Raw genomic sequence first — 27200 nt, 5'->3', positions numbered from 1 at the left:
CGATGCTGGATGAGGTTGCACTCATGTGTGGAGTCAATAAACACACAGTTCTTTTGGTAAACCAAGGTGATAGTGGCCGGCCTCCGCAGACGGGTGTATCTGGTCCCACACCCGGGCTGGTGGTCAATGTCCCCTTTCCTTTGCACTTCTGTATTTTTCAGTGATGGACTTCCCGGTGTGTAACACGGGAGTCCGCTCCCGGTCCTTTGGTTGGGAGCTGTGCCCGTCAGACGCTGACCCGTGGGATCTACCGGGCCCCGGCGGATGCCCTATCCCTCTGGGTGGGTGGTTGTCTACTTTTCGGGACTTAGGTTGGGACAGGACCTATAATCCTGCCCTCAATTGGTTAATTAGATAGGCCGTTGGTGCCGATCCTGGCTTCAGGGTCCAAGTACCCCCTTTTGTGCATGGTTTCCGGGTCGGTTCTCCGGCATCGGTACTGGCGGGCTACAACCCTGCCCCGATACACCTCAGATCTCCGGCAGCCGTCTTCCCGTCTCCTGCTGGCATTGACCACCGTCTGCCACCTAGCCAGTACGCCGGGGCTCCAACCCCGACACCTGTCAGCTATCACCTCCAAACTCCTCCACTCACTACACTGAACCAAACTTAACTGACTGTTTTCCCGCCCCCAGGTTCTCCAGACCCCTAGGTGGGCGTTCTCCTTCCGCCTGATCCCGCCCACTGGTGTGTCTGTCCTTCCCTGAGGGGTGACTAGGGTTTCAGGTCGTCTGGTTTAACCCTGTGTGGGAGAGGTGTTGTGTGGGGGGCTAAACTGTGTGACTACCTGGTTCTGCCAGGGGGTCACAATCACACACAAAGCTATCTGCTCATGGCGTCTTTTAGATGCCGCACACCCACCAAGGTTTTCCAGACGAAGCCGCTATAGGAATACTCCGGCGTTTGTTTTCCTCAAGCGGTTTTGCGGTCTTTCTTGCTGCTAATATCTTTTACTCTTTGTCTGCCAATATTGAACATGTCATCTCTTTTAACCACTTCAGTATTCCTGTAACATAAGAATAATAAGTCGTTTTGACGCTGACGTCCATTGTTTACTTTTTTGGGAGCTGCTGCGGCGCTGAAAAACACGCCATGTGCACACAGCCTTAGGCCTCCAGGGCTTAGGGGAAGCAGTTCTCAGATTTTGCCCTGTCCCTACGATTGAGTCCTCTGTGCTCCCTGCTCCTCCTCTCATCGCCCGGCGTCCTCTCTCCTCCTCCTGTTACTAGTTTCTAATCATCCCTGACAACACACAATACACAGCGACATAAACTCACATCAGTAACACACACCCGGCCACAGATCCCCAGAGAGGACCCTGGGCAGCATGGCAGCCACCTACCCCCCCAAAATCAGCCCAATGCTGATGACACCTGACCCCCATTATATCCCAGGGTAAGTCCAGCTCCACAGCACATCCTTACTCTTAGGCTATGTTCACACATTGCTTTTTTGATGCTTTTTTTTTTTTCAGCAGCAAAATCTGATCTCTTGGCAGTGAAAAAGCTTCTTCCATAAAGCTGGTTTTGCTGTGTTTTTTGATGTTTTTCTTGCTCCGATTTGGGGGTCTCATTTTTCTACAGTGCATGTTTACATAAATTTAGTTTCCTAGTCCACAAAAGAAGCAAAAAACGCTGCGAAAACCCTGAAAGAATGGACATGCTGCTTCTTTAAAAAACGCATCAGTTTTCCATTTCCGTCAAGAAATAAAAAGCAAATGTGTGTATGAGATTCCTGACATCTTAGCTTTTGCTGTTACTGTAAAAAAAAACTTTTAATTTGCATAAAACTCATGAAAGAAAACATGCAAAAAGAACCAGGGCAACGTGTGAACATAGACTTACGGTAGTCCTTATGCCAGATATATATCATTTCTGCCTGATGGAAACGCTACATTCCAGGCTGATACTATGTTTCAGTAAAGGTGAAATGTAACAAGCCAGGGAGAGATCTGATCTGTGCTGGTAGATGAGAGAGGATATCCTGGATTAGATTCTATGGTAGCAAACTCTCAGCTGTGAGAAGTAATAGTTCTGTACAATTTTTGTCTATAAGACAAAAAGTCAAAATTTTGATATTTGAACTAAAAGTACATTATAAAGTTGCAGAACTTTTTCGGCTGTGTTATGCAATGCCATCCTAATCCGGGGGATACTTGCCCCTTGAATTACTGGGGGGAGAATGTATCACACAAATATAACTGACCCTTTGGGATGCTCAAAGGACAGTTTCTCACAATGTATCTGATGGTTTTGGATACACAGGGGAGAGAGTATCCAAATTTTGGGGATTTTCAAAAGGAGGCTATCACAAGGTGTCTGAGCCTTTTGGATACTCCAGAGAGAGTGTATCCAAATATTACTAACCCCTTTAGATACTCACAAGTGAGTATATCACAATGTATCTGCTCCTTTTAGATACAAGTGAGTATATTACAATATATCTGACCCTTTTAGATACTCACAAGTGAGTATATCACAATGTATCTGACCCTTTTAGATACAAGTGAGTATATTACAATTAATCTGATTCTTTAGAATACTCAGTGTAGAGAGTATCATAATATATCTGACCCTTGTTGATACTCAAGGTAGAGTGTATCTAACCCCTTTAGATAATCAGAAGCTAGTGTATCCCAATGTATCTGACTCCTTTAGATACTCACAAGTGAGTGTATCACAATGTATCTGACCCTTTTGGATACTCTGGGTAGAATGTATCTGACCCCTTTAGATAATCAGAAGCTAGTATCACAATGTATCTGACCCCTTTAGATAATCAGAAGCTAGTATCACAATGTATCTGACCCCTTTAGATAATCAGAAGCTAGTATCACAATGTATCTGACCCCTTTAGATACTCACAAGTGGATGTATCATCATGTATCTGACCCCTTTAGATACTCACAAGTTAGTGTATCACAATGTGTCTGACCCTTTTGGATACTCAGGGTAGAGTGTATCGGACCCTTCTGGACTCTCGTACCCAAGTCATTCATCTACAATGTTTCTAAATCTACGTGATTCCTAGATATCCTATTTTGTCTTGCTATGTGATACACTGCAGGGTCACTGGGTATCTACACTGGTGATACCAGCCATGCACGGCTCACACACCCCATCCACACCCATCCTTTAACAAAGTAAACACTTGGAAGTAGAGTATTGTTTCCCATATCAACCGTCAAGCGATCACATTAATCTGATCAGAATAGAACATATCCTGGCGGACAGCCTGGTTGCTATTGGTAAGTGGCAAATGTTTTTCTAGTAATAATCAACATATTATAGGAGACACCTGTAAATCCAGCACATAGGACTAGATCTGGGCTGCTCTTATTCCGAAATATGGACCTCTTGGCAGTGCTGTTACCCACCATAGAGGTAGGGTACGCCATGGGAACCATAGTGGAGGGAGCCTGGCTTTTTTAGCTTTTCTCCTGCTTGTTGAAGCTATCTGTCTTGATGTAACTATAAGATAGACCCGCAACACACATCCGTTTTTTTTGTACGTGTGCGGTACGTATTTGCAGGTACCAGAGACACGTACACACGGAGACCCATGTTATTCAATGGTAGATGGCACACGTACGTAAAATCACACGGAACGTGTGTCCGTGTTGTAAGTACGTGTGTGCGCTTTTCTACACGGACGACATGTCCGTTTTTGGCCGGCAGCACGCAGGCACGGACCCGCTTTAGTCTATGGGTTCGTGCCTGCACAGACCGCACACGGAGTATGTCCGTGTTCAGCACGTATCGTCCGTGTCCGTTTTTAATCACGAAATCTGAAACACTTGTTACCAATCAGGTCAATTGATGGCAAACAAAAACACCAGGATCTCATGATGAATGATTAACACCGTTAATTGGGTAAGAATGCGGGCCTTTATAAACGGACAGCACATGTACGTATTTTATGTCAATACGGATATTTCACACGCACACACGGCTCGCATACGCCATCACACGGAGAAACGCCCCTAAAAAACGGAACACGGACCTGAAAAACGGACCGTGAGACACGTACGTTTTTCTTGCGGAAGTGTGTTTTAGGCCATAGCGAGGGACAAGGGGCTGCTATACTGTTCCTTAGGCTAGAGGCTTCCTAGGCTATCCCTGTCCTCAGGATTACCCCTAATGGTGAAGAGACCTGAGTCTCGTGCCTTGCTATACTTCTGAACAGAGCTATTCGGTTCACTCTCTCCTTCCCCCCAGGGAAGGAGGGACAGGGGTGTGATAGAAACACAGATTTAGACAGATGGGTAAAAGAGAAGCACAGTCATACTGCACATTCTCAGGAACAAAGAGTAAGAAACTAAAGAGAAAAGCAAGGCAACAAAAGGACAACAAGGGTTAATACCACAACCGCTCACAACAGTAATACACACAACCACCGATACGTCTGGATTAAACCAACTCTCCAGTCCAGTATAGACAAGCTATAGCTGGCACTGATGAAACAGTCCAGCCAGCATATATAGGAGGAGATAGAATATGACTGGCTCTGCCATAGCATGTGATTAATGGAGATTGACAAGCAGACCAGCAGAGATTAACTTTTGGTAGCCTGCTTATGAACTACATGTCTGTGGGTCGACACCTGAGTCTCCGTGCGCTGATCATACATATCAGAGACGTTAGAAGGCAAAACGCAAGAATCTGGAGTTTCCACAGGTAATGACACCGCCAGTTCTTGATGCCTGCAGAAACCTCCTTGTGATACTACCTTCAGCCACCCCTAGGGGGGAACTCACTGTATAAAGATTTACACAGCCACCACTGAGTTCAATACTGACTGTATAAATTCAGATGTAAAGAGGTCCCCCTGGTGGGGGGAGGCAAAAATGTATAATTTATCAAGTAAAAAAAAAAATTCCCATATATAAATTGAATCCAAATTGAAATGATTCAGCCCAGACCTGTGAAGCGAAAAATGGAATGATGGACATTAACTCTACTAAGTTTAGCAGAGGTCTCAATGAGTTTTAGGGCCAATTCTTCATTTGGCCGCTTTTATCTAATTGTTAAACAAGTGTATCTAAGCCTATCATGCATCTGCTGAGTTCTTGTATCTAAGCCAGGTATGGTTCACCTTCAGAGAGTCGGCCAGCTCCACATTATGCAATAATTAGTCTTTTTCTGCCCTGGTCACCGATGTCAGATAATGATATAGTGCCGCACTCGGTAATTGATCTCCCTGTTACAGGATCAGCTCTGGATGCACTGACGGCCGCACAATGGTTTCCTGTCAGCATTGTGAGCTGCCGCCTCCGGTTGCCTCAGGCCGTGTCCCTGTGTGTACACATCTCCATGGTGGCAGTCAGACTTGGATACCACATGGCCTGGGACACCAGGGACAATACACTAGCACCATTAACCCTCAAATGGTCTAAAAGATTTAATCAATTCCTTCTATGCATGTAAAACAATGCATTATTCTGTATGGAGGGCTATGTGGGGACCATTATTCTGTATGGAGGGCTATGTGGGGACCATTATTCTGTATGGAGGGCTATGTGGTTGTGGCGCCCCTGACCTGGTCAGGCACCACTGAGTACTGCACCCATACTGGGGACAGTACAATACAGGTAATCCAGAAGGCTGACCGAGGTGTGACTACACAGGCGCATAGTGATCAGGTCTCACACATGTACCTTTGGGAGGACCCCTGGGGATCCCAGGAGGGGGAAAAGCCTTCACCTCCACTGGAATAGTGGAGGGGGCCAAAAGCCTCCATCTCCACTCAAGGGGTGTGGTAAGAGAGTCTGGTTGCTAGGTGGCGTAGGCAAGAACAGGAGAGGAGGAGCAGTGAGCCGGTTTAGGGCAGAAGTCCAGGGAGCTCAGAGAGGAGCAGACCCCTGGGGCTGTTGTCGTCTAACAGCGCCCGCGCAGTGGCTACCGACGGGGGAGAACGGTCACCTAGGAGTGCTACCCGAAATCCATCTCAGCTAAAGAGAGAGCACGGAGTGGGAAGTAAGGAGACTGCTAGGGAGTACCAGGCCCAAACGGGTAGTAGGTCCCAGTGCAGGGATAGGTCCAACTTTCCTTGCCAAACCTGCTTGAGGGGGTACTTTATGCCCCCAAGAACACACTAAAAGTCCGCAGCCACGTCGCCACAGTTAGGGCCCATAGTTCACAGGAGGCAAGCAGCCGGAGTGTCCTGGCCCAGGCTACAAGCAAACGGACGAAACGAAGGGGAGTGAGGCTTCAGCAACTTCCCTGGGTGACCCCCATAGGGACTAAAAGTCGGGGTTACCCCAAACCACTAAGGGCTAAGGAAGGCGAGTTGGTAGTCACCATCAGAAGTCAGCCTGAAGGATACCTGGTTCCAGCCTGGTTCATCCCAGCTACGCCCGGGTTACTCACCCTGCCATCAACTGTGAGTAAAACCCCTGAAAGACATCCTGCTTGTGTGGAGTTATTCTGCGCCTTGTGGTTCTACACACCTACACAGGGCCCTGGGGCTTGCCTCACTCTCAGGAGGCTATCCCAACTGACTGCACACACCATCAGCCCCAGGCGACCCTCAACCTGCAGTGGCGGTCACCACTGACCGCAATTCTGAGAGTGGCGTCACGACAAATAGAAGATTTCCTACCTGTGACAAGATCCAGCCGAGTGGAGTCCCTGAAGGTAATGCACCGACACTGCACTTGTGGGGCTTCACATCTGGCGTCACGAACAGGATAAGGACTAGACCTGTCCAGACAGGTGACCATGTGCCTGGGCGGTCCGCTTGAAAAATTGGAAGCGCCGCCATATTGCCACCATGAAAAGCGCGCTGAAAAACAACAGCAGCCCGCGCTGGGAGAAGTTACCGCCCACGAAGAGGTGTGGCTACCCAGAGATCCCCTGTAGAGTTCTGACCTCGCTTGTGAAGAGAGCGGAAGCGTCCAGAGACGGCGGAACGGAAAAGAAGCCAGCAGCTTGTTGTTAGAGGAAATGGCGTCTGAATGCAGAGACCCAGAGCCAGGCTCCGCTGCCTGGTGGTGTCGGGAGCTCGCCGAGTTCTGCGATCAACTGGAGGCCAGGGTCGGAAGGCTGATCAGAGAGGGACGTGCGGAGTTCCTGGGAATGACCGCGGCGGTTCAGGCCTATGAAGAGAGAGCCGCGCGCCGAGTGCCAGACCGGGCGGTGACGACTCAGACCCCGATGGTGCCACCGATGGGTGAGTCCAGTGTTGCCCCTGCCAGCGCGAGTGCCCCGACCCCTGCTGCCACGCCCGCGGTCCCTGAAGAGGCGCCCGGCGCGGCGACGCTGATCCAGGCCGCAGCCATGCCAGGCGCGGCCCGCCAAGCCCAGGCCGACGCAGCGATGCCCTGCTCGGCCCACCAAGACCCGGTCCCTGCAACAACGCCCAGCCCGGCCCGCAAAGATCCGGCTGCCGCCGCGACCCTAATCCACGCCGCAGGTGTGACGCTGACCCAGGCCGCTGCCATGCTAGGCCCGGCCCGCCAAGCCCAGACCGCGGCAGCAACGCCCAGTCCGTCCCGCCAAGCACCGGCCACGGTAGCGATGCCCGCTAAGGCTCCGGCTGCGACAGAAACGCCCATCCAGGCCGCCGCCATGCCAGGCGCGGCCCGCCAAGACCAGGCCGCCGCCATGCCAGGCGCGGCCCGCCAAGACCAGGCCGCCGCCATATCGGGCGCGGCCCGCCAAGAAAAGACAGACGTACCATTGTTTACCCCGGCCTGCAAGGCCAGAGCAGACACCGCTCCCCAGTCTAAGGAAGTCCCTGCTAGGAAGTCCCTGGTAGGTGAGGACCCCGCATACTGGCAGCTGAAGGCTGACCTGGAGGCCAAGTTCCCACAGGAGATGGTGGACCGGTACATGCTCCCTCCGCATACCCCCAAGACGACTCCTGCAGCAACCATGCCGAAGAGATCCCCGCCTGGGCCGGCTGAGGAGCACCCATCCCCAGCACTGCCACCACCGGAGTGCTCAGAAGAACTAAGGGGGAGGGGAGGCCAGGAAGCTGAGGAGCTGACTCAGGAGCCACCAGCAGTGGATCCATACCCAGAGCCGGAGATGTTGCCATACTCCCGCTGGGATGAGGAAGACCCGATACCCTCTGCTGAGGAAGATCTGCCCAAAAGCCTCACCTGGGAGCTTGTGAGCTGTACCTCGCAGAATCCAGCCCGCAAGACACGGCGCCGTAACAGAACCCAGTCTTTCCCTGCACCGCAGTCCCCAGAGCAGAGAGATGAAATAACGGCCAGAGACCTAGAGGAGAAACGGTTCCTGAGAAGGGCCAAAGCCCAGGTCAGAGGACCCCTTTGTCGAGGAGTAGTGGAAGATTTTAGCCTAAAATCAGGATACGGCTTCATAGTAGCACCTGGTATGAAAGAAGGCATTTTTGTCAACAGAAGAGACGTTAGAGCTCATTTGCCCAGAGGACATCCTGGAAGAAACCTAAGAATGGGAGACACAGTGCAATTTACAATGCATCAAGGAGAAAGAGGCTGGTATGCGCTAGATGTCACGCCATGTCCTAAAGAAAGAGAAACAGACACTGAAGAAGAAGAAAGAAAATACAACGAACCCACAGATGAAGAAAGAGATCGAGAAACCAACAGGTGCCACAGCCCTACAGGCCCAAGCCCTGGTGAGGAGGAATCCACATAAAGTACAGAAAGAAGCATAGAAGTTCCCAGTTTGACAAGTTTGAAGTTTTGCAACGTTTTCAAGTTTAAGCAATGTGCCCACATAAACTAATGTGAGAAATGAACCTTAAGGCTATGAACTGGCTATAGCCACAAACTCTCGCAGTGTAAATAGTTACACCAGAGGGCACCACCACCACCAGAGTCAGCCTGTTTAGGGGCTTGGCTCGTCTGCAACCAGGGAGCACGTCCGTATATAGGGCCTTGGCTTACCTGCGACCAGAGAGCATGCCTGTTTATGGGGCCTGGCTCTCCACCACAAAGAGGGTACCTGGTCAGCACCAACTGTGAAGGCCGCCTCTGGATCCTGCCAGAAGTGGCTGAAGGTGCGGCTTCACCAGGCCAGGTATGCCCTGAAGACCACCAGACCATGAAAGCCGCCTCTACATCCTGCCAGAAGTGGCTGAAGGCGCGGCCAACGTGAGAGGGTCTTGGGTGGGTTAACGGACTTGTGGGTGGAGGGTGGTGATGTATGGTACCTGGTGGTTTTAAACGTTTTACCATGTTTTACTGTTTTATGCATTTTAAAATGTTGTCTTGCAGCCCGAGGACGTGCTGGTGATAACTAAGGGGGAATGTGGCGCCCCTGACCTGGTCAGGCACCACTGAGTACTGCACCCATACTGGGGACAGTACAATACAGGTAATCCAGAAGGCTGACCGAGGTGTGACTACACAGGCGCATAGTGATCAGGTCTCACACATGTACCTTTGGGAGGACCCCTGGGGATCCCAGGAGGGGGAAAAGCCTTCACCTCCACTGGAATAGTGGAGGGGGCCAAAAGCCTCCATCTCCACTCAAGGGGTGTGGTAAGAGAGTCTGGTTGCTAGGTGGCGTAGGCAAGAACAGGAGAGGAGGAGCAGTGAGCCGGTTTAGGGCAGAAGTCCAGGGAGCTCAGAGAGGAGCAGACCCCTGGGGCTGTTGTCGTCTAACAGCGCCCGCGCAGTGGCTACCGACGGGGGAGAACGGTCACCTAGGAGTGCTACCCGAAATCCATCTCAGCTAAAGAGAGAGCACGGAGTGGGAAGTAAGGAGACTGCTAGGGAGTACCAGGCCCAAACGGGTAGTAGGTCCCAGTGCAGGGATAGGTCCAACTTTCCTTGCCAAACCTGCTTGAGGGGGTACTTTATGCCCCCAAGAACACACTAAAAGTCCGCAGCCACGTCGCCACAGTTAGGGCCCATAGTTCACAGGAGGCAAGCAGCCGGAGTGTCCTGGCCCAGGCTACAAGCAAACGGACGAAACGAAGGGGAGTGAGGCTTCAGCAACTTCCCTGGGTGACCCCCATAGGGACTAAAAGTCGGGGTTACCCCAAACCACTAAGGGCTAAGGAAGGCGAGTTGGTAGTCACCATCAGAAGTCAGCCTGAAGGATACCTGGTTCCAGCCTGGTTCATCCCAGCTACGCCCGGGTTACTCACCCTGCCATCAACTGTGAGTAAAACCCCTGAAAGACATCCTGCTTGTGTGGAGTTATTCTGCGCCTTGTGGTTCTACACACCTACACAGGGCCCTGGGGCTTGCCTCACTCTCAGGAGGCTATCCCAACTGACTGCACACACCATCAGCCCCAGGCGACCCTCAACCTGCAGTGGCGGTCACCACTGACCGCAATTCTGAGAGTGGCGTCACGACAAATAGAAGATTTCCTACCTGTGACAAGATCCAGCCGAGTGGAGTCCCTGAAGGTAATGCACCGACACTGCACTTGTGGGGCTTCACATGGTGTTCATTATTCTGTATGGAGGACTATATAGGGCTCATTATTCTGTATGGAGGACTATGTGGGGCCCATTATTCTGTATGGAGGACTATGTGGGGCCCATTATTCTGTATGGAGGACTATGTGGGGACCATTATTCTGTATGGAGGACTATGTGGGGCCTATTATTCTGTATGGAGGACTATGTGGGGCCTATTATTCTGTATGGAGGACTATGTGGGGTCCATTATTCTGTATGGAGGACTATGTGGGGTCCATTATTCTGTATGGAGGACTATGTGGGGCCTATTATTCTGTATGGAGGGCTATGTGGGGCCCATTATTCTGTATGGAGGGCTATGTGGGGCCCATTATTCTGTATGGAGAGCTATGTGGGGCCCATTATTCTGTATGGAGGACTATGTGGGGCCCATTATTCTGTATGGAGGACTATGAGGGGCCCATTATTCTGTATGGAGGATTATGTGGGGCCCATTATTCTGTATGGAGGGCTATGTGGGGCCCATTATTCTTTATAAAGGACTATGAGGGGCCCATTTTTCTGTATAGAGGACTATGTGGGGCCCATTTTTCTTTATAGAGGACTATGTGGTGCCCATTTTTCTGTATAGAGGACTATGTGGTGCCCATTTTTCTGTATAGAGGACTATGTGGAGCCCATTATTCTGTATGGAGGGCTATGTGGGGTTCATTATCCTGTATGGAGGGCAATGTGGGGCCCATTATCCTCCATGGAGGGCAATGTGGGGCCCATTATCCTGCATGGAGGGCTATGTGGGGCCCATTATCCTGCATGGAGGGCTATGTGGGGCCCATTATCCTGCATGGAGGGCTATGTGGGGCCCATTATCCTGCATAGAGGGCTATGTGGGGCCCATTATCCTGCATGGAGGGCTATGTGGGGCCCATTATCCTGCATGGAGGGCTATGTGGGGCCCATTATCCTGCATGGAGGGCTATGTGGGGCTCATTATCCTGCATGGAGGGCTATGTGGGGCCCATTATCCTGTATGGAGGACTATGAGGGGCCCATTATTCTGTATGGAGTACTATATAGGGCTCATTATTCTGTATGGAGGACTATGTGGGGCCCATTATTCTGTAAGGAGGACTGTGTGGGGCCCATTATTCTGTATGGAGGACTATGAGGGGCCCATTATTCTGTAAGGAGGGCTATGAGGGGCCCATTATTCTGTATGGAGGACTATGAGGGGCCCATTATTCTGTATGGAGGACTATGTGGGGCCCATTATTCTGTATGGAGGACTATGAGGGGCCCATTATTCTGTATGGAGGACTATGTGGGGCCCATTATTCTGTATGGAGGACTATGTGGGGCCCATTATTCTGTATGGAGGGCTATGTGGGGCCCATTATTCTTTATAAAGGACTATGAGGGGCCCATTTTTCTGTATAGAGGACTATGAGGGGCCCATTTTTCTGTATAGAGGACTATGTGGGGCCCATTTTTCTTTATAGAGGACTATGTGGGGCCCATTTTTCTGTATAGAGGACTATGTGGTGCCCATTTTTCTGTATAGAGGACTATGTGGGGCCCATTATTCTGTATGGAGGGCTATGTGGGGTTCATTATCCTGTATGGAGGGCAATGTGGGGCCCATTATCCTCCATGGAGGGCAATGTGGGGCCCATTATCCTGCATGGAGGGCTATGTGGGGCCCATTATCCTGCATGGAGGGCTATATGGGGCCCATTATCCTGCATGGAGGGCTATATGGGGCCCATTATCCTGCATGGAGGGCTATGTGGGGCCCATTATCCTGCATGGAGGGCTATGTGGGGCCCATTATCCTGCATGGAGGGCTATGTGGGGCTCATTATCCTGCATGGAGGGCTATGTGGGGCCCATTATTCTGTATGGAGAGCTATGTGGGTCCCATTATTCTGTATGGAGGGCTATGTGGGGCCCATTATCCTGCATGGAGGGCTATGTGGGGCCCATTATCCTGCATGGAGGGCTATGTGGGGCCCATTATCCTGCATGGAGGGCTATGTGGGGCCTATTATCCTGCATGGAGGGCTATGTGGGGCCCATTATCCTGCATGGAAGGGTATGTGGGGCCCATTATCCTGTATGGAAGGGTATGTTGGGCCCATTACTCTGTATGGAGGGCTATATGGAGCAATGTTTTGTGGATGGATGGAGACCAGAATAACTGTATCAGGGCTAGTTTTTTTGTGGTAGAGATATAGTTTTTATCATTTTGATGTCCATATGACTTTTTGATCTCTTTATTCTCTTTTTATATTTTATTTTTGGGAGCTGAAGTGACCATAAAATAATGAATCTGCCATTTTAATTTTCCTTATGTCCAGCTTTTAATATATGGGATAAATATAACATTTTTCTAGCTTGGACAGTTACGCAAGCGTGGAGACCAAATATGTTTTGCTCAATGTTCCAGGGTCACAGAGGCCTTCAGTAGCCTCTCCCTCCAATAGCTGCTATAATCACATTTCAGGGGATGGAGGTGTTGACAGATAATGGAAGGAAAACCTTCCTCTTTATTTCAAACATTTAATTGTTGCTGTCACGATTTACAACAGCATCTAAGAGGTTGGAAGCTGGTCCCATATAACTCACCCGTGCCGTATAAAGCAGGCTCATCTCCTGAGCCTGCACCATCAATGCAGTGTCTTCATGTACAGCAGGTGTCGTAAACTGAAGCATAAGCAGAGTTGAGTCCTGGCACTGTGGTCCTTGGCAATTGCCCAGGTTCACCAGGTGCAGCAGAAGGTAAAGAAGATTAAAAGCAAAAGATAAACCATATCCTGGCCTGCAATGTAATGTCTCCCTATGTGTCTATTTTAGGTATGGTGGCTTCTGTCCCCAGTACAAATATAACCTGGGTAAGACCTATGGCAAACTGACCGGCCAACTCTTGACTAGTCCTGATGTCCACCATTCAGGGCAGCTGGTGCTCCAGTCCTGTCCATTCCCTACTCCTCGTAATGATCGCAGCCTTGACTTGTCGAAAAGAAGGAAACCACGTCTGGGAGACCAGAAGCTCGCGTGGAGCATGATTCCAGGCTACACCGGTAATGCGGCCCCCTGGGGCCAAAGTGTTTCACTTTATACATTTTTGCATTTATTAACTCATTCATGTCTTTAATAACACTTACATTCCAAGGACCACCATCGGACACGCCTATGTAATATTTTAGACTGGCCTTGTCACAGGACTGTGCAAGGAGACCTGATATTGCGCAGGGACTGGGAAGAGAGTACAATTCAGAAAAATCATCCTGCTGAAGAAAACAATACTATGTCCAAATTCGACTGTTCACATGTCCACCCCAAATGTGTTATATCCTCAAAAATAGTGTCATACACCCGTATCAGTACAGCCATGCTGGGCTCTATATCACACCAGAGTTGTCTACTTTCAGGTGGAAATATCCATATATAATATCAATATTTAGTAGAATTAAAAAATATTTCCTCTCCCCAATTTTTTTTTTATCTTCTTAGGCTTTATACCCAGATCTCAGAAGTTCTTTGCTAAGACGTACGCTGAGACCACTCGGGACGCCCTGATTGACTTTCACAAGGAGCAAGACCAACAACAGCGTCACCTCAAGGAGCAGATACTGGTGAACAAACTTCAGAGTGGTCAGCAGGTGCCTGGGACGAAGCATGAGAGGCAGGTGAGATGTGATCCTGTCTACTTTCCAGTATATTTCTGATGCCGTGAAGCTTATTTATGGAGGATCTAAAATCAAGGCTGCACAACTTTCAGTCTTGGAATATGGTGATGCTGTTCAGTGTGACCGTTGACCATCAAGGCATGGACAGCTTTATGGTGGCCCCTGTACAAGAATAATATATGGGCCCTTTGCAGGCTAATAGCTCATCATAATGCACAATTACTCCTGCTTTGGAGATGGAAATGGACCCCCTTACCTCTTGGGAACAATGATATGTCCATGTTACGTTAGGTATGGAGAAGTACCAAGCGAACGGCGCAAGGGAAAGGAAACCCTGTGTCAAAAGAAAGGGGAGATGGTGACCCCCTGACCAAACCTATTACTGGCTTCCCTCACCACCCTAAAGAGGTGCCGCACCTATGCGCCTAGCAGGATACCTGATCCTGGCTAACCTTGAAATAGATCCTAGGTAGGGAACAGATGGGACGAGCGCTTTGTTAACCCTACTAAGCTCTAAAGAACACATAAGGGAAAGTAAAAAAACATCTCCAGATCATTCAGGGAGAGGAACTGCAACAACAACGAAATTTCTCCAGATGAATACAAGCCAACTGCTTGCACTGAAGACTTGATAAGGGTATTAGACCTATCACCAGCATAGATTAAGGGCAAATGAGAGTGTCGCGGGCGGGGAGGAGGGTGTCAGCACACTACGCTCACCCCCTTCTGCTCGGGTCCGGCGGCCGCTGCTCAGTGGTGGCTCGAGCTGTAGGCCGGATCCCGGGGGTTCTCGAGCGGCACTCCTCGCCCGTGAGTGAAAGGGGGGTGTTGGGTGTGGGGATTGTTTATTGTCTGTGACGCCACCCACGGTTGTGGTGATTGCACCACCGCTGCTCTGGATGGGGATCCCAGGGATGGTGATGCGGAGCAGCCAGGTGTTGTGTTGCCCCTCCGTGGGTAGGGGTTGGCGATCCCGGGGCCCGGTGATGGCTTGGGGGGTGCAGGGCCTGGTGGGCGCAGGGACGCGGGGACAGCGCTGTGCCTTGCGGCACTGTGGTACTCACTCAGCCTGAGACATTGACACAGTTTTTACGGTAAACCAAACGGCTGGTAAAACGGTCCCACGGACGGCTGCACTTGCTCTCCCAGTAGGTGACGGTGATGTCCCTCTTCCTAGCACCTTTGTGTACTTGTTGGTTGCGATGGGTCCCCACCGGTAACCCGCTCCCCGGCTTCAAGCTGGACCGGAGGAGCTCTACTCTTTGCCCGCAGGCGCTGGCCCTGAGAAACTGGTGCCTTGGCGGTGGCGGCGTCTCTCCTACACTGGCTGGGCTGTTGCCTTCAATCGGGACTTGGTTGTTGGGGGATCTACGTCCCCTTCACTGACGGATTTGGCAAATTTTGGCGACTCCAAGCCTTGCCAGGGTCCGAGAGGCCCCTGCCCTGGTGCTGACTGTCCTTCGGAACACTGCTCCAGACCGCCGGGCACACAGCCTCCGGGGTCCTTCCAGGAACTTCCAAACGGTCCCCCTCCAGACAGTCACCGCCGTTGCTGACCTTGCTGACCTGTCCTGCACACAGCTGGGCTACTTCAGGCTTTTGCACACTCTTTCTGTTCTGTCACCACTCTTGCTTTCCTCCTTTACTACTTTACTCCGCTTCTACTTTCACTTCCTTAGCTCATCTTAGCTGTTTACTCCTTCATGTCCCTCACTGGACTTCAACTACTGGTTTTTCCCGCCTCCAGAGCTGTGATCTCCTCGGTGGGCGGAGCCAACCGCCTGGCCCACCCCCTGGTGTGAATCATCAGCCTCTGGAGGAAGGCAACAAGGATTTTTGTTTAGCTTTGGTGTTCCTAACTGGGATGTAGGCTGTGGTGGTGTGTGACCTGTGTCCCCTGGCTTGCCCAGGGCGACACAAGAGTATATAAAGACACAAAGGGAAGTGTTGAAGATTAACAGATTAAAGGTGAGGAAATCCACAGAGTCCTAAAGAGAAAGGGATAAACCTCAAACACGGAAAAAGGGAAAGTCAGAGAGCAGCCTATAGACCTTCTACAGCTGGATACTACAGGACTGTTTATCAAGCGTGACACCCCTATGACAGTCCGCCCCTGTGGTGGCTCACAAAGACATTGCTGTTAATAAGAATATACATCTTCCTGATGCAGACATGAGTCAGTAGTTGGCAGTTTTGTTCTTTCTTCCCTATACAGATCCCAGATAGTGCAGAACTGCACCGGCTAATGTCTGTTCACATGTATCTTCCATATTGATGAGTACAGAAGGAGAGGGAACTTGCATGGCAGCTCAAAAGACTATTAGAGGAGTTTTCCAATACTTGTATTCTCATAACCTTCCCTTAGGAGAGGTCTTAAATTGGTGGGGGGGGGGGACGGGGGGGGGGGGAATCTGGCAAACGGCACCAACATTGATCAGCTGTTATTAATCCCTGAGGAAGCCAGATGTAAACTGTGTATGGAGCGGAACAGCTCAGCCCTGTACACAGTGTATAGGTGGCATCGATTGACAGAAAGGGAGATCTTGTAAGGAGCACAAGGCTGGTTCCCCAACCGTTGCACTATTCTTTCTCTCTACGACTGCTGGAAAAAACCTGAGCGCTGCCCGTTGCAACATCATAGGGGTTGAATGTAGCGCCGGTCAAGCATGGCCACTGTCACTTGAAAGAAATTGCCCAGCAATGGGAACCCCACCAATCAATAAGTTATCACCTATCCTGCAAATAGGGTAATACGTTTTAGTCTCATTCCTTTTTATAAAGGATATTTCCATATTTACCTGATTAATGGAAATCCTAGAAGTAGGCACATACTATCGAAAAACCATTTTAGGTCTTATTGGAGACCTTTTGCATAAAAAGTTGAATCATTTGGTTATCATTCTGCATTTTTTATTTTATATATATTTGAAGTTATAGATTGTATATTTTTGCATTACCAGTTCTGCAGTTTCTTATTGGAAAAAAGGACCTACCCCAAAAACAAGCCCTAGCATTTTTTTTTTATTTTTTTTTTTACAGGATTTTTGGAGTATGCTTGAAATATTAGGCCTACTCCAAAAATAAACCTTAGTTACAGTCAGGGTCGGCGTTACGGGGGAGTCACACTGTGCAATTTCGCAGGGCCCCAACTCTCCTAGGGACCTAGCATTTATTTCCTGATGATAAGACTGCTTAAGGACCTTTGTGACATCACTTCATTTGAAAAAAGGTGTAACAATTAATAATGTAGATACTCTGGGTTGGGTAAATACTCTGTATTAACAAATAATAAACAGTGTAAATAACAGAGAATAACAGAGGCAACTGCAAATTAAATGCAAGTGCATTAATATGTAAAGTCCAAACGTAATATGCAAGATTGCGCACTGCAAACAAGTGGTGAAATGTCTAGAATAATATGCAGGGGTAAGCACAGCAAACAAGTGGTGAAATGTCTAGAATAATATGCAAGGGTAAGTGTACCGCCCTGGGGCTCGGCCAGCTGCCGAGCCGCTTGGATCCGTGATCGTCGGTGGGTGGCTCGAGCTCCTCACGGACCCGGGGGTCATGTCGCTCTGGAAGGGGGTGGGGGGGTTTGGCGCTACACGTAGGGACTTTGGTGGAGAGGTCCACGGCCGGAGCCGCGGTTGTTTGTAGGGGATTTGAGTTTGTGATGCCACCCACGCACGGGTTGTGGTGAATGGATGGGCACCACCGCTGCCGTTGACTAGGCTCCCAGGGACGGTGTTGCGCAGCTTGGTGTTGACTCCTCCGTGGATAGGGGGATGATGGTCCCGGGGGCCCGAGGGAGGTGCTGAGGCGGGGGATTGGATGTGTGCTGGTGTGTCGGTGCAGTGCGGTGCGCGGCCCGAAGGCACTGTTGTACTCACAAACACGCTGGAGTCTTTGGTAAACCAAACAAGATGGTGGACGGTGCCCGCAGCCGGCTGCGCTTTTCCCCCTTTTCAGGTTGGTGGTTTCCGCCTTTCTCCTTCACCTCACTTTTGTAGAAATGACGACTCCTATGCCTGAGAAATGGTAGTCCACTCCCCAGCCTGATGTGTTCAAGTAGAGCCCTTTTGCCCGCAGACGTTGGCCCGTCGGGTCTCGATGCCTGGGCGGTGGCTTTCTAGAAAGTTAACTTTTAATAATCAGATAAAATTGTCAATATTACATAATAGTGCAGTAAAATTGCCAAATGGCTATAAATTGAAGTGATCTCACCCAGATTTTCTCCAGGGGTAAGAGGACACACCGATCCAAAGTTGGTCACAGGCGGAAAGAGCCGGGGCAAAGCATTGGGAGATGAGATATAAACCCTGTCGTGCCCCGTGAAAATGCTTCCGCCCTGACAAGGGCAGCGCCCAAATGAGCTGTCTGCCCCGCAACCATACAAACAAAAAAAGGGGGACGTTCTCCCAACGCGTTTCCCTCTAAGTAGAAAGCATTTTCACGGGGCACGACAGGGTTTATATCTCATCTCCCAATGCTTTGCCCCGGCTCTTTCCGCCTGTGACCAACTTTGGATCGGTGTGTCCTCTTACCCCTGGAGAACATCTGGGTGAGATCACTTCAATTTATAGCCATTTGGCAATTTTACTGCACTATTATGTAATATTGACAATTTTATCTGATTATTAAAAGTTAAGTTTTAGTCCCTGTTATTGTCTTGTTGGAATTGGACTATTGGGCATTATCTATCTGCTGGCAGATACTGCTGTTATGCGGTGGCTTTCTACCCCTATGGTTGGGCTGTTGTCTTCAGTCGGGTCTTAGATGGGAAAGGGCCTAAAGTCCAGTCCTCAATTAGTTGATTTGACTCAGCCCAGTTGGTGGTAGGCCTCGTACTGGGTCTAAGTACCCCTCCTGGTGCTCCGGTTTCCAATCTGTTCCGCGGTTCGGTACCGGCGGGCCACCACCCGTCCCAAGTCCTTACGGTTCCACCGGCTGTAATCCCAGCTCCTGCAGGCGGCCACCACCGTCTGCTTCCTTGCCAGAGCTGACTGGGCTCCATCCCAGACACCTGGTGTTAAACTGTGGCAGACCTGGACACAGGTCTGCACTTGAACTCCACTAGACTTCACTGTCAAGACAAGACTCACTGTTTTTCCTGCCTCAGGGAATGTGAACTCCTTGGTGGGCGTGGACAACCGCCTGGCTCCGCCCCCTGGTGTGACCATCAAACCCTGAGGGAGGTGAGAAGGGTTTTGTAGGTTGGCTGCTGTCACCTTATTAAGGGGGGAAGGTGTTTGTGTAAGGGCCTACCTGTGACTACCTGGCTAGTCCAGGGCGTCACATAAGCACAGCAAACAAGTGGTGAAATGTCCAGAATAATATGCAGGGGTAAGCACAGCAAACAAGTGGTGAAATGTCCAGAATAATATGCAGGGGTAAGCACAGCAAACAAGTGGTGAAATGTCCAGAATAATATGCAGGGGTAAGCACAGCAAACAAGTGGTGAAATGTCCAGAATAATATGCAGGGGTAAGCACAGCAAACAAGTGGTGAAATGTCCAGAATAATATGCAGGGGTAAGCACAGCAAACAAGTGGTGAAATGTCCAGAATAATTAACAGGAGTAAGCACAGCAAACAAGTGGTGAAATGTTCTGAAGTTAAATGCAGGTGTGTGCACAGCACTAATACATGAGAGTCCAGAAGTTATATGCAGGTGCACACAACAAACAAACAGTTCTCAGTGCACTTCCTAGGGCTGAACAAAGTCCAGATCAAGTCCAACACACAGCCCATACAGATAAAGTCCTGGATGAAGTACACAGATAACTAACAGAAAAAATAGTTCTTACAGACCAAGGAAGTCCACCAGTATTAGCTCTTCTCCTGGGAGTCTTGAAGGGAGGGAACCACAACCAGGATCAGGGAAATGTACCATTGACTGCAGGCAGCTGAGCAGTAATGAGGCAGAGCACAGAGCTAACATGCAGCAGCAGAAATAAGCCAGAAATGACTCAGTAGCCAGCACTGCAGCCAAAAATACTCAGGCAGGGACTAAAGCCTGGACCGGAACTTATAAGTAGGACAGACAGGAAGTTCAAGCGCCAGGCGAAGCAACAGACTCCATCTTGGACGAGGGCAAGAAAACACAACCAGTTCCATGGAAATCTTCTTGGACCTTACAAAAGGTCTCTTAATTGCATAAGTCTAAGGCTAGCGCCACACATCCGTGCTGCCGGCACGTGTTTGTCATTTTTTACACGTACCGGCGGCACGGAGACACGTTAACCAATGCTGCCCTATTGTAGCAGGCACACACACGTAAAACCACACGGAACGTGTGTCCGTGTGCGTTTGTACGTGTGTGCGTTTTTCAAAGCGCTGACATGTCAGTGATTTCTCCCGCAGCACGGGTGTCACACGGCCCGCACCCGTACCACACGGGTGTAGTGTGGATGCGGTCCCGTGTGACACGCGCCGGAGAAAACACACATGTCAGTGAAAAAAAAACAAAACATTAACTCACCTTCTCCAGCCCTCCTGTCTCTGCAGCTGCTGCCTCTTGCTGCCGACCGCCGCTCATTATTCTCATTGAATATTCACTTCACTGCCTGGCAGCAGCAGCAGCGGGGAGACGGGAGGGCTGGAGACCGAGGATCAGCACCATGGACAGCAGCGCGGACAGCAGGAAGGACCAGGTGAGTATGATAATTACCGGTTCTACGTGTGCTATCGCGGATAGCACACGTAGAACACACGTGTCACGCACGTACCAGAGACACGTACTTACCTGCACGCAACACGCAGGGAAAATACGTGTCTCTCGACACGTGCGTGAATTTCACGTGAGTGTGGCAGAAGCCTAAAGCTGAAGAGGAGACAGACTGGTGTGTGTAGATAGATAAGAGATAGAAAGATAGATAGAAAGATAGATAGATGGATAGATAGATACATGGGGTTTGGAGAGTTTTGTTGACGTTCCTTCTAGAATGCGATATGACTACATTTGAATAAATGTTGATTTTTTTTGTTCTAGTATAACTGTGGATTGCTGTTCATGAAAAAGAAAATAAGACCTTCCCTGAAAATAAGCCCTAGCTTATCTATCAGATCAAAAAATATAAGACCCTGTCTTTAGCTTGTTTCTCCAAAAATGTCAGTGGAAACCTGAGACTGAGCTTGCAGTTTGTTATTCCTGTAGATGACGACTGTACAGGGTGCACAGAGGCTTCTCCCATAATTCAGGCTCGGGGCAGACACTGAACAAGCAAGGAATGCAATCAATTGTAGCTATTAAAAAGGATATGGAGCATCTCAATATCCTGATGATCAGTCACCTGGTGGATCTCAGCCTTTCTGAATTGACATAACTAATTTTATAATATTTGAATTTGAAATCTGTAGTGATGAATGTGAATTTTTTTGTCTTTTGTTCCCTATTTCCAGCTTCTCACAGCCAAATATCGGACTCCACTCCCTGCATTGTCTAAAGAACCGACCCATTATATTTCTCCCAATGCCTTCCAGATACAGGTCTCCCCATACTACATGGAGGATGAGGACCCCAACAAGTATTTCATCTCAGGTGCGGTTTTCTTTTTTTTAAGTCATAAATTCTGGGTGGAAAAAATCGTACAAGTATTTAATAATTAAATAATGGAATTCTAAAATATAAATACAAAAAATAAAGTTTATGTTGCAAATGAATATGGTATTAGTAGTATGTACCATCTATGTGAGTGTCCGGTGGTAGGCTCTCGGTAAGGCCTATAAATCTGATGGGTGCAATGTGAGAAAAAATCGCATTGGACTTGCATCAATGTAATTCGATGAGGAAGTTCAGATCTGCAATTTTTTGTGCAAGTGGATGCGTAAATCAAACGAGACTAACCAATGCAAGTCCATGGGTGCATAAAAATCTAAACCAGACGGCACACGGACTATCTATATGTCATCTGATTTTTATGCATAGACATTGCTGGAGATCTTGAGCTCCATGCCAAAAAGTGTTTACAAACAGATATTTACTTCAATGTTCTAGATTTTTATTCCACTTAATGTAACCGGATTATTGGATTATTGTACGTTTAATGTTTCGCTATATGTGATATCTTCGCTTTCTACAGGTTACACCGGGTATGTTCCCCGCTCTCGTTTTCTCATTGGCACCAGCTATCCCATCACCACCAACAGAGCTATGACAGAGTTTGGTCAAATGACTCTTCAAAAAGGATATAAGTTAGGAGACCAGGAGTCGGGAGAAGTGAATAATCTCCAGTCCGACCAGAGTAACATCTACCTGGAGCAGCTCGGCTTATTGCCCCGCTACACCGGATATGTGCCAGGTTAGAAAATCCTAAATGTGCTTTATATGACTTAAGGCCGCTTTACACGCAACGACATCGCTAATGAGATGTCGTTGGGGTCACGGAATTCGTGACGCACATCCGGCCTTGTTAGCGACGTTGTTGCGTGTGACACGTACGAGCGACCGCTAACGATCAAAAATACTCACCTAATCGTTGATCATTGACACATCGTTCATTTCCCAAATATCGTTGCTGGTGCTGGAACCAGGTTGTTCGTCGTTCCTGAGGCAGCACACATCGCTAGGTGTGACACCCCGGGAACGACGAACAACAACGCACCTGCGTCCTGCCGGCAACAAGGTGGGCGTGTCGTTAATGCAGCTGGTCTCCGCCCCTCCGCTTCTATATGCGGGCCGCTGTATGACGTCGCTGTGACGGCGCACGAACCTCCCCCTTAAAAAAGAGGTTGTTCACCACCGACAGTGACGTCGCTAGGAAGGTAAGTATGTGGGACGCATCCTAGCGATATTGTGCGCCACGGGCAGCGATTTGCCCTTGACGCACAAACGACGGGGGCGGGTGCTTTCACGAGCAACATCGCTAGTGTGTAAAGCAGCCTTTAGGCTTCTAGTTGAAAAGGGTGCGAAAAATGCTTCAAACATCTACAGTTGTGTCCTCTCTTACCGTTCGGCGGTCATTTTAATTTTTTTTCCATAAATCAATTTTATACTTTGTAATATATCTTATGAGAGAAAGCCACTAATTTCTGTTTCTTAACTGATCGCTCAGTCACAGTTCATGGGTAAAATGTGTATTTAGTGAACGGAGATTCTCTCATTACAGATATAGATGACGATTACGGCTTATAGAGTTCTATGGAGAAAGGAGAGAGGAAGCGGGGCTCAAAGTTCTACAAAGAATGTTACGAGCACCAACTGTCATCTCGTATCTTAGTAATGGAAAAGTCTGAATTGAGAAGTTGAGACTGACAGATCAGTCCAGGAAAAAATCTATTTTCTATATTTGCACATGTAGTACTTATTAGTGATGAGTGAGCACTACCATGCTGGGGTGCTCAGGTCTCATAACCAGCAGTTGGACACTCAGATGGGCGTGACACGAGTACCTAATTATAAGAGAAGTCAATAAGGAATTTTTTTTAACTCTTCCAGGAAAATACTCAAGTCTCCAGTGACTTCCTTTATACTAGGGTACTCAAGTCGCACCCATCCGAGACACCTCATGTGACTCAGGGAATGTCATAGACTATGTTTTGACAGGAAAATTTAACCCCGCGCTTTACAATTACACTCCAAAAATCATGTCTCCATTAAAGTCAATGGAGATAGCAGCTACAGCTTATTAATAGCACCTGTGAGTGGTTGGTATAGGACAAAATAAATTGTTAGTATAAGAAGCTTATGTGTGGGGTAATAATATGTCGGTGGTGAGACGGGTAGAGACAGAAAGAGACAGAGAGAAATAAGCACAGACAGAGACTGACAGACAGGTAAAGAAATAGAGAGTGAGAGACAGTCAAAGAGACAGCGACAGACAGGGAAAGAGAAAGACAGAGGTGGGAAAAGAGACAGACGGGGAAAAGAGACAGACGGGGAAAAGAGACAGACGGGGAAAAGAGACAGGCGGGGAAAAGAGACAGGTGGGGAAAAGAGACAGGCGGGGGAAAGAGACAGGCGGAGAAAAGAGACAGGCGGGGAAAAGAGACAGGCGGGGGAACCGAGACAGAGGGGGAACCGAGACAGAGGGGGAACCGAGACAGAGGGGGAACCGAGACAGAGGGGGAACAGAGACAGAGACAGAGGGGGAAAAGAGACAGAGGGGGAAAAGAGACAGACCTGGAACGAGACAGACAGACACAGAGATAGAGAGGCAGACAGAGAGACTGATACAGAGACAGACAAAGAGATATACACAGACAGACATGGATAGAGACTGACACACAGACAGACAGGCAAAGAAACAGAGACACAAACAGACCCACACACACACACACACACACACACAGACAGAGACAGACAGAAAGACAGACAGACACAGACTGACAGACTGGGAGAGAGACAAAGAGACAGTTACTATCCCGGGCAACGCCTGGGTACTACAGATAGTATATAACTAAATCCAAATGTTAAACATCTAGATTTATGACTTATTCACTAAGAATGTGTTACAGAGGAATTCCACCTCATGTGGACTTGGCCTTCTACTTCAAAAATAACCAGAACCCCATTCACAATTTTGATGGATGTTACGGGGCCAGATATAATGTGACTATCTACTTTTATAAACATGGTATTTTTATTTCCTATATTCTAAAATTAAAGTGGTTTCCCCACAACAGAGTTCATTTTAAATTTCATCTTGACCACTTAAGGATCGGGCAGTTTTTCGTTTTTGGGCTTTCGTTTTTTTCCCTCCTTTTATTCCAAAAGCCATATCTTTTATATTTTTCCATCGATATAGCAGTGTTTTTTTTCCGTACTGAGTTGTTATTTTCAATATCATTCATTTTATTATATGATGTAATAGGGAAAAAATTGCAAGTGGGGCAAAATAGATAAAGAAAAAATTAAATTCTGCAATTTTTTTGGAGGGTTTTTTAATTACCCTACAAAAAAATTGCAGAATTTCATTTATGTTTTTTAATTACAGCATTCATTTTACCATAAAACTGACCTGGCAGTATATTCTCCAGCTTAGTACGATTTTGTAGATACCAAACGTAGCAGTTTTGTCCTATTTAAGTGGTGAAAATATTTCGGAAATTTTCAAGAAAAAGAAAATTGTGCTTGTGTCAAAAATTTCCAAAAGCCGTAAATGTTTTAAACTTTAGGGCTCTGGGGCTGTATGAGGGTCTGTTTTTTAAACCCAAAGCTGATCTTTTCGGGGTATATACGCTGTTTTGAGCGCCTGTTTTTACATTTTTTTCTGTTGTTGTGATGGCTGAATTATTGCAATTCTGGCGGGTTTTTTTTTTCTCATTACGCTTTTTAAGGATCGATTTAATTTATTTTATATTTTGATAGATTGACTTATAAAAACGCAGTATTACCAAATGTGTTTTTTTTTAAAAATTATTTTAATTTTAACCCATTCACGACCGAGGACATATCAGTACATCCTAAATCATGAAGTGGTAATCACCGACAGCTGTTGCGGTGAGCCGGCGGCGATCCCTGCACATGTCTGCTGATTTAAACAGCAGACATGTGTGGCTTACAGGCGTAGGTGGATCCGCGATCCACCTGCGCCTGTTAACCCCTTAGATCACGCTGTCAAAATGTCAATTTAAATGTCCGCAGCGGGGAAATCGACTTTCCCCACCACGATCATGGGGAGACGATGGTTGCCATGGTGGCAACGGGTTATGTGATGACTCCTGTTGCTATCATGATGTATTTCTTGTTAGAGCCGACAGAGCAGCGGCTCTAACAGGAATGCAGCATTTCTCCTGATCAGAGCTGTGCAGCTCTGATCAAAAGAAATTAATGAGTGATAAGACTGCTGATCCTTATAGTTCGCTAGGAGACTTGTAAAATAATAATAAAAAAAAAAAGTAAAAAAAAGTTTTCAATTATTTTTTAAAAATAAAAAAAACTAAAAGTTCAACTCACCCCCATTCCCCCATTAAAAATTAAACGGTTAAGAAAAAAAAATCTACACATATGTGGTATTTCCGTGTTTGGAAATGTCCAATCTATCAAAATATAAAATCAATTCATCTGATTGGTAAACGGCGTAGCGGCAAAAAAATTCCGAACGCCAAAATTACGTTTTTTGGTCATTTCAAATTTTGCGCAAAATGCAATAACAGGCGATCAAGATATAGCATCTGAGCAAAAACTGTATAATTAAAATCATCAGCTCGAGATGCAAAAAATAAGCGGGTCGTGGAAAATGGCACAAAAAGTGTGCCGCTATTTTTGGACAAACTTCTGAACTTTTTTTAACGCCTTAGATGAAAGGAAACTTATACGTTTGGTATTTACAAACTCATACCGACCTGATGCATCACACCGACACATCAGTTTTATCATATAATGAACACTGAAAAAATACCCCCAAAACAATTGTGCAATCGTACTTTTTTTGCAATTTTTCCACACTTGGATTTTTTTTGCTGTTTTGCAGTACACTATAATTGTAAAAAATGTGGTTTCTTTTAAAAGTACAACTCGTCCTACAAAAATAAGCCCCCATATGGCAAGATTGACAGGAAAATAAAAAAGTTACGGCTTTCATAAGAAGGGGAGGAAAAAACAAGAATGGAAAATTGCCCAGGAGTGAAGGGGTTAACAACCCTGAGCTGATCTCTGATCCACCTGTTAGCGGCACATGTCGGCTGATCAGATCATGTTTTCTGGTGGAGATTTGGAGCTCTTAAAAGATATAATACAAAATTAGGAACATTTTTAAGGTTCATATCTTAAAATGTGTGCCAATTAGATTTTAGTTTTCAGATGCACTAATTGACCTTTCTATTTCCACAGGTTACAAGTTCCAGTACGGTCATACCTACGGTCATCTCACCCAAAATGCACTTGGTCAGTCAACGCTGCAAAAGCAAATTGTAAATTAAGGAGCCACAGGATCCAATGAAAAAGCCACGTTTTCCCTTGATGGATAATTTAGTTACCTCCATACACTTCTGAAGATTCACATATTATTTACCCTCCATTACTGGCTGGGCTGGCCTTCAAGTGTTCAACTAAAGGTGGACACTACAAGATGGGTAAGGACCAACGGAAAAAATTACTGCGTGCCAAAGCCATAGGATACCACTGAGACAATCGTTGTTCCGAAGCACAAAATATTGAAAAAATTATTAAGTTTACTTGTAATAAAGTGAGTGTGTGTGCACA

The 27200-nt window shown here is 47.8% G+C and overlaps 1 protein-coding gene across 1 annotated transcript; it reads left to right on the top strand.

The window, feature by feature from the left end:
* Window positions 1-1272: 1272 nt before the first annotated feature.
* Window positions 1273-27200, top strand: CIMIP2B (ciliary microtubule inner protein 2B). The gene is made up of 6 exons (XM_075342997.1): window positions 1273-1395; window positions 13222-13448; window positions 13882-14057; window positions 21458-21596; window positions 22138-22356; window positions 26829-27200. Exons 1-6 carry the CDS (start codon window positions 1328-1330, stop codon window positions 26915-26917), a joined length of 918 nt encoding a protein of 305 aa, XP_075199112.1. The 5' UTR covers window positions 1273-1327; the 3' UTR covers window positions 26918-27200.

Source organism: Anomaloglossus baeobatrachus, chromosome 1 (genome assembly GCF_048569485.1).
Source record: "Anomaloglossus baeobatrachus isolate aAnoBae1 chromosome 1, aAnoBae1.hap1, whole genome shotgun sequence".
NCBI lineage: Eukaryota > Metazoa > Chordata > Amphibia > Anura > Aromobatidae > Anomaloglossus > Anomaloglossus baeobatrachus.
Note: the sequence above shows the minus strand (reverse complement) of the source record. Positions and strands in the feature narration are given on the sequence as shown.

Bases quoted from the DNA above. Each gene is read 5' to 3' on its own strand.
- CIMIP2B (XM_075342997.1), top strand. From the start codon at position 1,328: ATGGCAGCCACCTACCCCCCCAAAATCAGCCCAATGCTGATGACACCT. The intron at 13,449-13,881 runs GTAATGCGGCCC...TTATCTTCTTAG, and splicing joins CATGATTCCAGGCTACACCG to GCTTTATACCCAGATCTCAG. The intron at 22,357-26,828 runs GTTAGAAAATCC...CTATTTCCACAG, and splicing joins CTACACCGGATATGTGCCAG to GTTACAAGTTCCAGTACGGT.